The sequence below is a fragment of the Nicotiana tomentosiformis genome, chromosome 2 (genome assembly GCF_000390325.3).
Source record: "Nicotiana tomentosiformis chromosome 2, ASM39032v3, whole genome shotgun sequence".
In the NCBI taxonomy this organism is placed as follows: Eukaryota; Viridiplantae; Streptophyta; class Magnoliopsida; order Solanales; family Solanaceae; genus Nicotiana; species Nicotiana tomentosiformis.
In genome coordinates this window covers 176399566-176410953 of record NC_090813.1, presented here as the reverse complement: position 1 = coordinate 176410953, position 11388 = coordinate 176399566, and the positions used below count along the sequence as shown (strand labels likewise).

Sequence of the window (11388 nt, the reverse complement as noted above, 5' to 3'; positions counted from 1 at the left end):
ATATATATATTATATAATTTTATTAATAAGAGTATTTTTTTTGGATCTAGTGAAAGTTGTTCAAATAAGTGAGGAATTACAATAGTTTTAATCTTATACTCCATCTGTTTTGATTGATGTGAACTCATTTGACCGGGCACGAAGTTTAAGAAAAGATAGAAGACTTTTGAACTTGTGGTGTAAAATGAGACACATATAAGTTGTTTGATCATAAATCATTGCATAATGATAAATTATTTCCAAATAAAAAAAAATATCATTTTTTTTTTTTTGCACGGACTAAAAATAAAATAGTTCGAGCGTTAATTAGTGCATTCCCAATCACCTCGTTTTGTTTTTCTCCTTCACGTATATCTGTTCTTTTTTCTGTTTATAATGAGTTGACTTTTCTATTTCTATTTCAATTCAATTTTTGTGAATCAACTGTTTCTCTTATCATGTTTGATTTATTCATAAATCAGAGCTTCCTTTACCGCCAACGCCTCTGCCATCATTGGACTGAATGTTTCCCTTATATATGTCAATCTACCTCTCAAGAACTCACCGTGCCTATCCCGAACAACCATCCCTGCTCCAGCTTCACCAGTTGCAAGGTCGAAGGATGCATCAATATTGCACTTGAGTGCCAAATCATCTGGGGGTTTCCACTTTCGATTCTCCTCGTTATCCTGCCAATGTGAACCATATGGTGTGCGTAATTGGCGCCATTCATTGATGAAACTAATAGCGTTATCCAGTATGCGATCCACTGTACTCGTTCTTTGGTTCCAGATTACACCATTTCTATAGTTCCAAATCTCCCAGTATATCATGATTGCTTCTTCAATCTCATTCTTGTTCAATGTATGATTAAGCTTGTTAAACCACTGCTCCATATTCAATATTGTTTCTGTCCATCCCACGTGAGATTGCAGCCAGCACGCCTTTGCCATGGTGCAATTAAGGAGGCAGTGCTCGATGTTTTCAGGGTGCTGCCAGCACAATAGACAAGTTGCATTATTCATCACATGTCGTCTGGTCAAGTTCTCACATGTTGGGAGCACGTTGTTCATCGTTCTCCACATAAAGTTTTTTTTAATCTTTGGTGGGGTTCGCAGCTGCCACAATGATTGCCAAAGTCATCGGCGACTTGCCTCAATTTCATGTCCGGCTTGATCATAAAGTCTCGTGTGACCTCCACGGACTGTATACATGCCCTTTGGATCGAACAACCACATCCATTTATTCGGCTGTGAATTCGAGCTTAGTGGTATTTTTTGTATTAGTTCAATCTCCTGTGCATTAAACATTGTCTCAAGCTTCACTTCGCTCCATGTTCGAGTCTCCTTACATATTAACTCCGACACGACCATCTCTTCCATCCCATTATGGCACACTTTGAATAACTTGCAGATGCTCGGATGGTAGCCATGGAGTGTGGAATATTTTTGTTGTATCTCCATCTCCTATTCGCCTCATACAGCCCCCTTGTAAGACCTGTAACCCCGCGCATAATGAGCGCCAAACATAACTTGGGTTATTTCCCACTGTTGCTGTAAGCAAATCTCCTGTAAGGAAGTATCGAGCTTGATATATTCGGCTCACTAGCGCCTCCGGTCGTATCAACAAACTCCATGTCGTTTTTGCTAGCATAGCCAAATTAAAATTCTGCACCTCTCGAAATGCCAATCCCCCGTCTTCTTTATGTCTACATAGCCCTTTCCACACCATCCATCTCATTCCTCCAGTGTCACCACCTTTTCCCCGCCACCAAAACTCATTCATTGCTTTCTCGATTAAGTCACATGTGCTTGTTGGGAGAAGAAATAGCATCATAACATAATTTGGGATGGCTTGCACCACTGTTTTCAGTAGGATCTCCTTATCAGCTCTAGAGAGGTATTTTTGCTTCCAACTTTGCAATTTTTCCTAGACTTTATCTAGTACATATTGGAAGATGTCCTCCTTTTTTCTACCCGCAATGGATGGTAATCCGAGATATTTGCCCGGGGTAGCAATCTCTTTCACTCCAAGCGCATCTTTTACCGCAGTCTTCATATATTCCGATGTATTCCGAAGTATAAATCGGATTTTTGCAAATTGACATGTTGTCCAGAAGCCTTCTGTTAGCTATCAAGGTAGTGTTTAATGATATTTGCCTCGCCAATCTCTGCCCGAAAAAAGTACAAGGTGCCGTCTGCAAAAAAGAGGTGTGAAACAGATGGTGCCCGAGGAGTCACCTTGATACCATGAAGTAAACCTCGTCGATCATAAGTTCTAAGCATCGCAGAGAACCCCTCCGCTACTACAAGGAATAGATATGGAAACAATGGGTCACCTTGCCGTAAACCTCTACTTGGTATGAATTGTCCAAATATTGTACCTCCATGAGAGAATTGATATCTAACAGTAGTAACCATAGCCATTAGCTTCAGGACCCATTCTTCGCAAAAACCCAATTTCAATAGCATCTGCCTTAAAAATTCCCATTCAACTCTATCATACGCCATGCTCATATCAGTTTTTAAAGCCACGTAGCCTTTTTTTCCCTCTGTGTTTTGTGTTTCAAAGAGTGCATTGTTTCAAAAGAAATCATCGCATTGTCCGAAATAAATCTTCCTGGGATAAAGGCACTTTGGACCTCCGTAATCACTACATTCATAAACTTTCTCATTCGATTGGCCATGGTTTTGTACGCGATCCTGTCAATCACATTACATAAGGATATAGGGCGCAAATCTGTGATGTTTTCAGGAATCTTCTTCTTTGGAATTAAGATAATATTAGTGAGATTTCCTCCCGGAGCTAGCATATTGTGGTTAAGAGTTGCTAGAACTGCGTCACTAATATCTTAGCCCACGATAGACCAAAACGAGCGATAGAACCCCGGATTCAATCCATCCGGTCCCGGTGCCTTATCAGGGTGCATATCGAAGGTTGCTGCCTTAACTTCCTCCCTAGTAAATGGCCTTTTAAGCTCGATATTATGTTCTTCCTTAACTCCACTTTCAACCATCTCCAGAATCTCGTGCATACTCCCTTGATTGGACGAAAACAGATTCGTATAGAAGGTGACAATCAGATCTTTAGGTTCGTTATTCCATCCAACCCACTGTCCATCATTATCCTTCAGGTGCACCGGTGAGTCTTTCCTTCTCCTTGCACTACTAGAAAGTAGCGTGTATTAAGATCACCATCGCGTAACCAGTATTGCTTTGCACGTTGGCGCCAATATATATCTTGCTTCTTAGAAATTTGTAACGGCCCGACTTGTCGTTTTAATAATTTATGCCTCATTCAGCTACTTAAGATCTCGAGCAGCTTCGTAATGCGTATTATGACTTTTGTGTGTGGTCGAGTTTGGTTTTCGGATGATTCGGGATCAAATTGGAAGAACAATTCTTATTTAAGAAGTTTAAAAGAAAAGAGTTGACCGGATAGTTGACTTTTGAGCAAAAGACTCCAAAATGGAATTTTGATGGTCCCAATAACTCCGTATGTGATTTCGGACTTAGGAGTGTGTATGGGTATTTATTTTGAAGTCCGTAGTTGAATTTGACTTGAAATAGCGAAAATAAGAAATTGAAGGTTTGGAAGTTTGACCGCGGAGTTGACTTTTTGATATCGGGGTCGGAATCCGATTTTGAAAATTGGAATATGTCAGTTATGTCATTTATGACTTGTGTGCAAAATTTGAGGTCAATCGGACTTGATTTGATAGGTTTCAGCATCGAATGTAGAAGTTGAAATTTCTTAGTTTCATTAAGTTTGAATTGAGGTGCAATTCGTCGTTTCGATGTTGTTATATATGATTTGAGGTCTCGAGTTGGTCCGTAATATGTTTTGCGACTTGTTGTCATCTTCGGACGGGGTCCCAATGGGCTCTGGTGAGTTTCGGGGTGGTTTCGGACTATTTCTAGGCCATTTTTAGTTGATGATTTTTTGCCACGGAGGTATGCATCGCGATCACGGACAAACGATCGCGATCGCGAAGAGCAATTTTGTTGTTTGGACACTGTGAATCGCGATCGTGGAAGCCTTTTCGCGATCGCGTAGAGAAAGTTTCTACTTCCCTAACCTGACTTTGGAAGATTATGTCTCGCAATCTATAAAGAATTTGGAGATGATCCAAAAATAAAAGTTGTAGCCCTTTGTGTCTAGTTTTCATAAAATGAAACTGTTTTGCATTTGGAGTTGTGTACAAAAGGTTATGATGGATATACTACAGACTATCTGGGAAGAGTTTGAAAATCGCGAAGAAGAAATTGATGCTGCACAGGGCTAATTTTGGAAGCTTATATCTAGAAATGTATAAGGAACTAAGAGATGAGAAAAACATAAGAGTTGTAGTTCTTGATATCTAATTTTTAAAAAGTCAAACCATTTGTTATTTGGAGTTTTGTACAAAAGGTTATGACCATTATACTAGAGGTTATCTCGAAGAGTTGGGGAGTTTGTGCTTCGCGATCGCGATTGGTTTTCCACGGTCGAAAAGAGCAAATTTTGAGCTGAAAAATTTTGTGCTTCGTGGTCGCGAAGTATTTTCCGCTATCGCGAAGAGTAAATGTCTGGACAGAAGATATATTTCGAGGTTTCGGCCATTTTAACATATTTGGAGCAATGAAGCTCAGATTGAAGCGATTCTTTAGGAGATTTTCGGGAGATTTTCAAGGGAAACATCGGGGTAATTGTTTTTAACTTAATATTGGTAAAATTATCCGAATTCATGGTTGTTTTTAATATTTAATTGGTGATTTAAGTTGGAAAATTATAAAAATTCTCTTGGTTTAATTTGAAGATTTGAGGGTCGAGTTGAGGTCGGAATTTGGTAAAATTTGTATGGTTGGACTCGTGGTTGAATGGTCGTTCATATTTTGTAACTTTTGTCGGGTTCCGAGATGTGGGCTCCACAGGCGATTTTTGAATTAAATTTCGGATTTTTGTTGTAAAATTAGTATTTTCATATAGAATTAATTTCAATAATTTGTATTGACTGAATCGAATTAATTGTGACTATATACAAGGATTTCGGAGGCCAATTCACGAGGCAAAGGCACAGCGGATTAAAAACTTTCACGGTTTGAGGTAAGTATCTTGCCTAACCTTGAGCGGGAGAAATACCTCTTAGGCATTGAGTCTTATGTGAAAACTGTGTAATTGAAAACCATGTACGCGAAGTGACGAGTACGTACTTGGTTTTTATGTGCAAACTATATCGGTTGAAATTCGTAAACGCCCTTATGTAATTGAAAATTATTGGAACATAGTAAATCCTTTATTTGTCATGCCGCATTCCTTGTTTGTCGAGTTTGTATTTTATATGATAATTTAGGGTGATTGCCACTTGGATTTTATGTGAATTCTGCGTGTTTGTTGATTTGATATTTCTTGGAATTTATTTCATTATGGATTTTTCATCTGCAAATAATTAATTAAATAAGCTTAAAAAGAGGCGTTAATATATTTATCAAAATTTGGATTAAAGAAGGTGTTGTCCTATGCTGAGTTACTTTTCCATATCTGTTGTTGTTTTTGAGGCTTTATACGTTGTGTGGAGCCCTAGGCTGTTTGCTTTGAAATTAATTGATTTTGTTGTATCTTTGGAGTTGGTTGTGGCAGGTGGGCAAATTTTGTATTGTGTTGTCATTTAAACACTCTCCTTGATGTTATTTATGCTTCCTACCTTGCTTGTTAATAATATACATGTTCTTGGTAAGAAAGAGTGTAAAGCACGAAGGGTGATGTCGTGCCATTTGAGAGTGTAAAGTACGAAGGGTGATGTCGTACCATTTGAGAGTGTAAAGCACGAAGGGTGATGTCGTGCCATTTGAGAGTGTAAAGCACGAAGGGTGATGTCGTGCCATTTGAGAGTGTAAAGCATGAAGGGTGATGTCGTGCCATTATTTTTATATTATCATATGTTCATGGCACGAAGGGTATTTCCGTGCAGGCGAAGACAAGAGACATACATTATATTGTGATATCTTTTTCGTTGTGTATATATTCATGCCTTTATCTTGAGTTGTTATTGTGCATCTATATTTTTTATATGACTTGTAGTCGTTGTTGTTTCATGTGTGCTTCCCACTTTATTTATTGTATTGTTATTAGCATTTATCCCACCTAATTGGTATTGTTATATGTATGCACGATGGGAAATAGATAAATGCACGAAGGGTGTTGCTGTGCCATATATATATATATATATATATATATATATATATATATATATATTGCAAGAATTACCTTGCCATTTGATGTGATATGTTGAATATATTTCTCACACGGGAAAAGTTAAATGAGGTGTCACATGGTGACTTTTACTTGAAAGAATTATATTCAAAAGATAGTTACTTGAAAGAATTATATTTGAAAGATAGTTACTTGAAAGAATTATATTCGTAAGATATTTATTTGAAGGAAGTATATTCGGAGTATATTTAATTATACGGATTGCATTTTAAAGATTTTTAATTGAACAACTTATAGATAAAAGATGTATACTTCGAAGGACTTGATTAATTGGTTGTACTTATGTTTATTATTCGTTTGAGCAATATTTATGGTGTTCTTGTTGTCTTGCTGTTTATGTTACAAGTTGATTATTGTTTCCATCACTCCTATTTGTTTTTTATTTTTTTTGTATGCTATATTGCACAAGTTATTTGACTAGTGAGTGTCTTGACTATACCTCGTCACTACTCCACCGAGGTTAGTCTTAATACTTACTGGTTATCGACTGTGGTGTACTTATACTACACTTCTGCATGTTTTTGTGCAGAGCCAGGTATTAGAGATATCGGACTCGGGCAGAGTTAGGGTGTTGATCGCAAGGACTCAAGGTAGAGCTGCTTGGTCGTCGCAATCCCTTGGAGTCTTTCCGTTATATTGTTCTGTCAACTCTTATTCGAACAGTATTGTATATTCGATCCTTGAGAGCATTCCATGTGTTCAGTTAGAGTTCGTGACTTAGTATTACCAGTCTTAGGAGGTTGTTATAATTATTTTCGTTGTTGGTTTCGACATTTGTATTAAATTATATGCTTTAAAAAAATGGCTCGAAATATAATTGTAATCGGCTTATCTAGTCTTAGAAACTAAGTGTTATCATGACACCTGCTATAGATTTTGGATCGTGACAAAATCTGAACGTAAGCATCTTTAGTCGCGCTATACAGTTGCACATGCTCCGGGTTATTGCTATCTCTGAACTTATACATCTAATTCTTACATTGTTTGCTTTCTAATAACTGTTTTATTCTTAATTTTTGTTTTAAATTTTTTTAACATATTAAGGGGTATTTTTTAAGGACAGTAACTCAGAATGTTTAAATAAAAAATATCTTTGAAAATAATAATCAAATCAATTTTTATCTGACTTTCAAAAAGTAAGTTTATTCAACACGGGGCATTAGTTTTAGTATTCAATACAAATAGTATTGACTAATATAGTGGCTAGTGGCTATTATTATGGAATATCCGTAGTTAATTAATTAACACACTATAATACACAAATAACAGAAAGAAAACAACTACACAAAAATTAACAAGGTATGACCAAACCTAAAGGCAATAACAAATACTAGAATTTTTCATTATGAAAGGGAATGAACAGTCAAATACACTCTTGGAACATCCTTCGGATCCTTAAGTACAACTTTCTTCAAATATCCCAAGTGCGACAAGTCAAGATGAAAATGGTCGTGACTTTGATATGACATGTAACGATGTCACTTGTCAATCGAGCCATTTTTGAATTCTTGGAACCAAACTTCCAAGTTAAACATTCGTTAATCACTCTAGGATGAATAGATATTAGAGTTTGAAGTTTGAGCAGCGGCGCAACGGGATTTCAAGTTTATTGATTCTAAACTAGTCACCTAGATTCATACTTCGTCTTAGTTACTACGTTCGCGATTAGATATTTTACTTATTTGATAAATTTTTTAATATAAATACATGATTTAACCAAAAATTATTGGGTTCAGCCGAATCCAAACCTAATACTTTACCTCCGCCTCTGAGTTTGAGCCGTACAATGTTACTCTAATTATGATAATTAGTAGCCTAGATGTTATCATTACAACCCTATTGTATTATCAAATTTATCTTATATACATGTGCTCTTCACATGGTCGGATGTTAAAAAATGTGATTTGAGTTATCATTTCTGAGGCAAGTGGTGGGGTCTTCTTATATCTAGTATCAAAATGCAAGTTGGTTAAGTATATATTGTATCTCATTGTGGCAAATCTTTGGAACTACGCCAAATAGATTCATGGGACAACAACAATCCTCATGCCAATATATTAATATTTTTGCCCAAATATTAATTAATTAAGAGGGAAAAGTGCATTCATCAATTTAGAGATTCATGGCTTGACCAAAATTGTTTATACACCTCAATAATGATTATTAACTACTCCTTCCCTCCGTTTAAATTTATGTGAACTCATTTGATTGAACATGAAATGTAAGAAAGAAAAAAAAAGATTTTTGAACTTGTGATGTAAAATGAGATACATATATTTTGTGTGGCTATAAATCATTGCGTAAAGGTAAATTATTTTCAAATATGCAAATGTATCATTCTTTTTTATATGAACTAAAAAGAAAATAGGTTTACATAAATTGGAACAAACAGAGTATATTTTATAACATGTTGCCAGAGCTTGTCGCCCATAGTCAATGGTGTTGTTTAGGGATGGGCATAATATCGATCGAACCGAAAAAACCGTCCGAACCGATAATTTTGATTGTTACAGTTCGGTTTTTCGATCGGTTTTCGGTTTTGGCCTCCCCCTCACCTTATTGTCTCAAGCCAAATTTGCTTACCCAGACTCTAAATATTGCAGCCCAAAACACTATTTTCGAAAACCAAATTTTATTTTCCTATTACAAATCACGGTCAATTCGGTCCACCTTTTTATTTTTTATTCTTTCTCTTGTTTGTATTTTATGGAATCTTGATGTTCTTTATGGAAATATGACTAAGAAAACTAATTTGTGTAACAAACTAATTTAAAGCATTCTTGAAGATAGAATGGAAGTATTAGAGAAAAAATAATTGGGAAGGGAGAAGAATAGGAAAAGGAAAGCATTCTGTTCATTTGTTAGTTTAAACCAATGTTAGTTTAAACCAATGTAAATTAAACACTATTTATTTTTAGTTGTGTAAGATAATCTTTCCTTGCTTAATCTTCTTTTCATATACCTTTGTTTTGGTTGAATCAATAGGTGTTAAAGCATTTTTTTTTTTTAGGTTTTTTCTTAGCCATTGTTTGTAAGTGATTTGGCATAAAAGGCATATTAATTGATATTTTATTGTTGATTCTATATATTATATTTTTGTTCATTGCTTAGTATAAGATCTTAGTCACCCAGTTATGGAGTTTTATTAAATCGCTGCTGCTATTTTAATTAAATAAGTCAATTGTAGAAAAAGTTAAATTTTAAAAATTACTTTTAGTAAAAAAAATCGAAGAAAAAGCCTAATATCGCAAGTTTAAACCGCCCGAATTGAACCGAAAACCAACCGAACCGAACTAGCAAAAATCATAGAAACCGAACTAATTTCGATTCGGTTATTGGTGTATCAAATAAAAAATCAAAAACCGATAAAATCGAACCAAATTTCATGAAAACCGAATCGAACCAACTGACTTCCACCCTAGTGGTGTTAAGAGTTCATTGCTTTATGTTTCTGAGAAGCGAACACTGATTCAATTTCCCAATTCATTTTCCAGTCCTTTTCTTATGGCGCTTTTGAATATCTTATTCACTATCTTTCTTTCTTTTTTATAAATAGGATTTGCTTCAGTTTATAAGGAAAATCATTTGCGGAGAAAACCCCAACATTGTTATAAGAAATTATGGTGGAGGTATATCTTCCTCCATGATCTTGCTCTCAAATGCTTAATGATATATTTAATGATATATTTCTTCATTTTTCATGCATATATAAAGACATTATAATAGATGGAAAGAACACACAATTGAAGAAGAAATAAAATCTCTTCCTTCTCTCTATCTCCATTTCTTATTCATGTTTTACTAAATTACTTTTATTTCATAACACGTTATCAGTACGAGACTCTACCGTCTCAAGAAACTCCTTGAGAAGACTAATGTATAATTTTTCTCCTCTTTTAATTATGACTGATATTATGAAAAGAAAATTTGTTGCCCTTGAAATTTCGGGAAAGAACTATATGACATGGGTGTTGGATGCTGAAATCCATTTAGATGCAATAGGTCTTGGATACGCCATTTAAGATAGCAATAAAGTATCTACCCAAGACTGTGCTAAGGCCTTGATTTTCTTGTGCCATCACCTTGATGAAGTGATGAAAATAGAATATTTTACAGTCAAAGATCCACTTGTTTTGTGGAATGGCTTAAAGAAAAGTTATGACAACTTAAAATTGGTCACTCTTCCACAAGCACGATATGATTGGGCTCATCTGAGGCTTCAAGACTTTAAGTCTGTTTCTGAATATAATTATGTGATGTTCAAAATTACTTCTAAATTGAAACTATGTGGAGATAATATCACTGACTATGATATGCTTGAAAAAACGTTCACAATATTTTACGCCTCCAATATGGTCTTGCAACAGCAGTACCGAGAGAAAGGTTTCAAGAAGTACTCTGAGTTGATTTCTCTTCTCCTTGTGGCTAAACGAATCAACAACTTGCTTATGAGAAATCACAGAAATCGACCCACTGGGTCTACACCAATGCCTAAAGTAGATGAGGTATATTTCCATTATACTAAGCGTGGAAAAGATTGTGGCCATGTTCGTGGCCGTGGCTAAGGAAGAAAATTTCCTAGTGTTAATCATTCCCCAAAGAAAAATAACTTCCAAAAGTGGAAAGGAAAAGATGAAAAGCCAAAGGCAAAGGGTTCAGAAACTGAATGCTATCGCTGCGGTAGAAAAGGGCACTGGGCAAATATTTGTCGTATACCAAAATATTTGGTTGAGCTTTATCAAGCATCTCTAAAGAATAAAGGCCCTGAAGCTAATTTTGTCTATGGCAATGAATTTGGCATCACCCACTTGGATGTGGTAAATTTCTTTGAGCACCCTGATGGAAAAATAAACCACTTGATCGGTGATAGATCCGTGGTTAAGATGATTGAGTAGTTTGATTTTTATTTTTACCTATTCGTAGTAGCTAATGAATAAACATCATGTAATTTTTATTGCGCTTAATAATACTGCTTATGTAGTTTTTAAAAATATTTGTATTTTCGAAAAAAATAAAATAAAATAAATGAAGATTAAATATCTCACAAATCTCATAAACGATGGGTAATATCTAATTAATTAGTATCCTAGTCTAAGTGATCTTTTTACGCTTTTGATTTTCCTTTCCGTTACTCTAATTCTCTTTAAGAAAAAGTTT

General features: G+C 35.4%; 2 protein-coding genes across 2 annotated transcripts; one reads left to right on the top strand and one right to left on the bottom strand.

Annotated features, from left to right (window-relative positions):
* Positions 1-446: 446 nt before the first annotated feature.
* On the bottom strand, positions 447-1052 carry LOC104085423 (uncharacterized). Its single transcript, XM_070194663.1, has one exon. The coding sequence runs from the start codon at positions 1050-1052 to the stop codon at positions 447-449; it is 606 nt and encodes a 201-aa protein (XP_070050764.1).
* A 9273-nt stretch (positions 1053-10325) lies between these two features.
* LOC138906139 (uncharacterized) lies at positions 10326-11126 on the top strand. The gene is made up of 2 exons (XM_070194662.1): positions 10326-10736; positions 10851-11126. Exons 1-2 carry the CDS (start codon positions 10326-10328, stop codon positions 11124-11126), a joined length of 687 nt encoding a protein of 228 aa, XP_070050763.1.
* Positions 11127-11388: the final 262 nt, after the last annotated feature.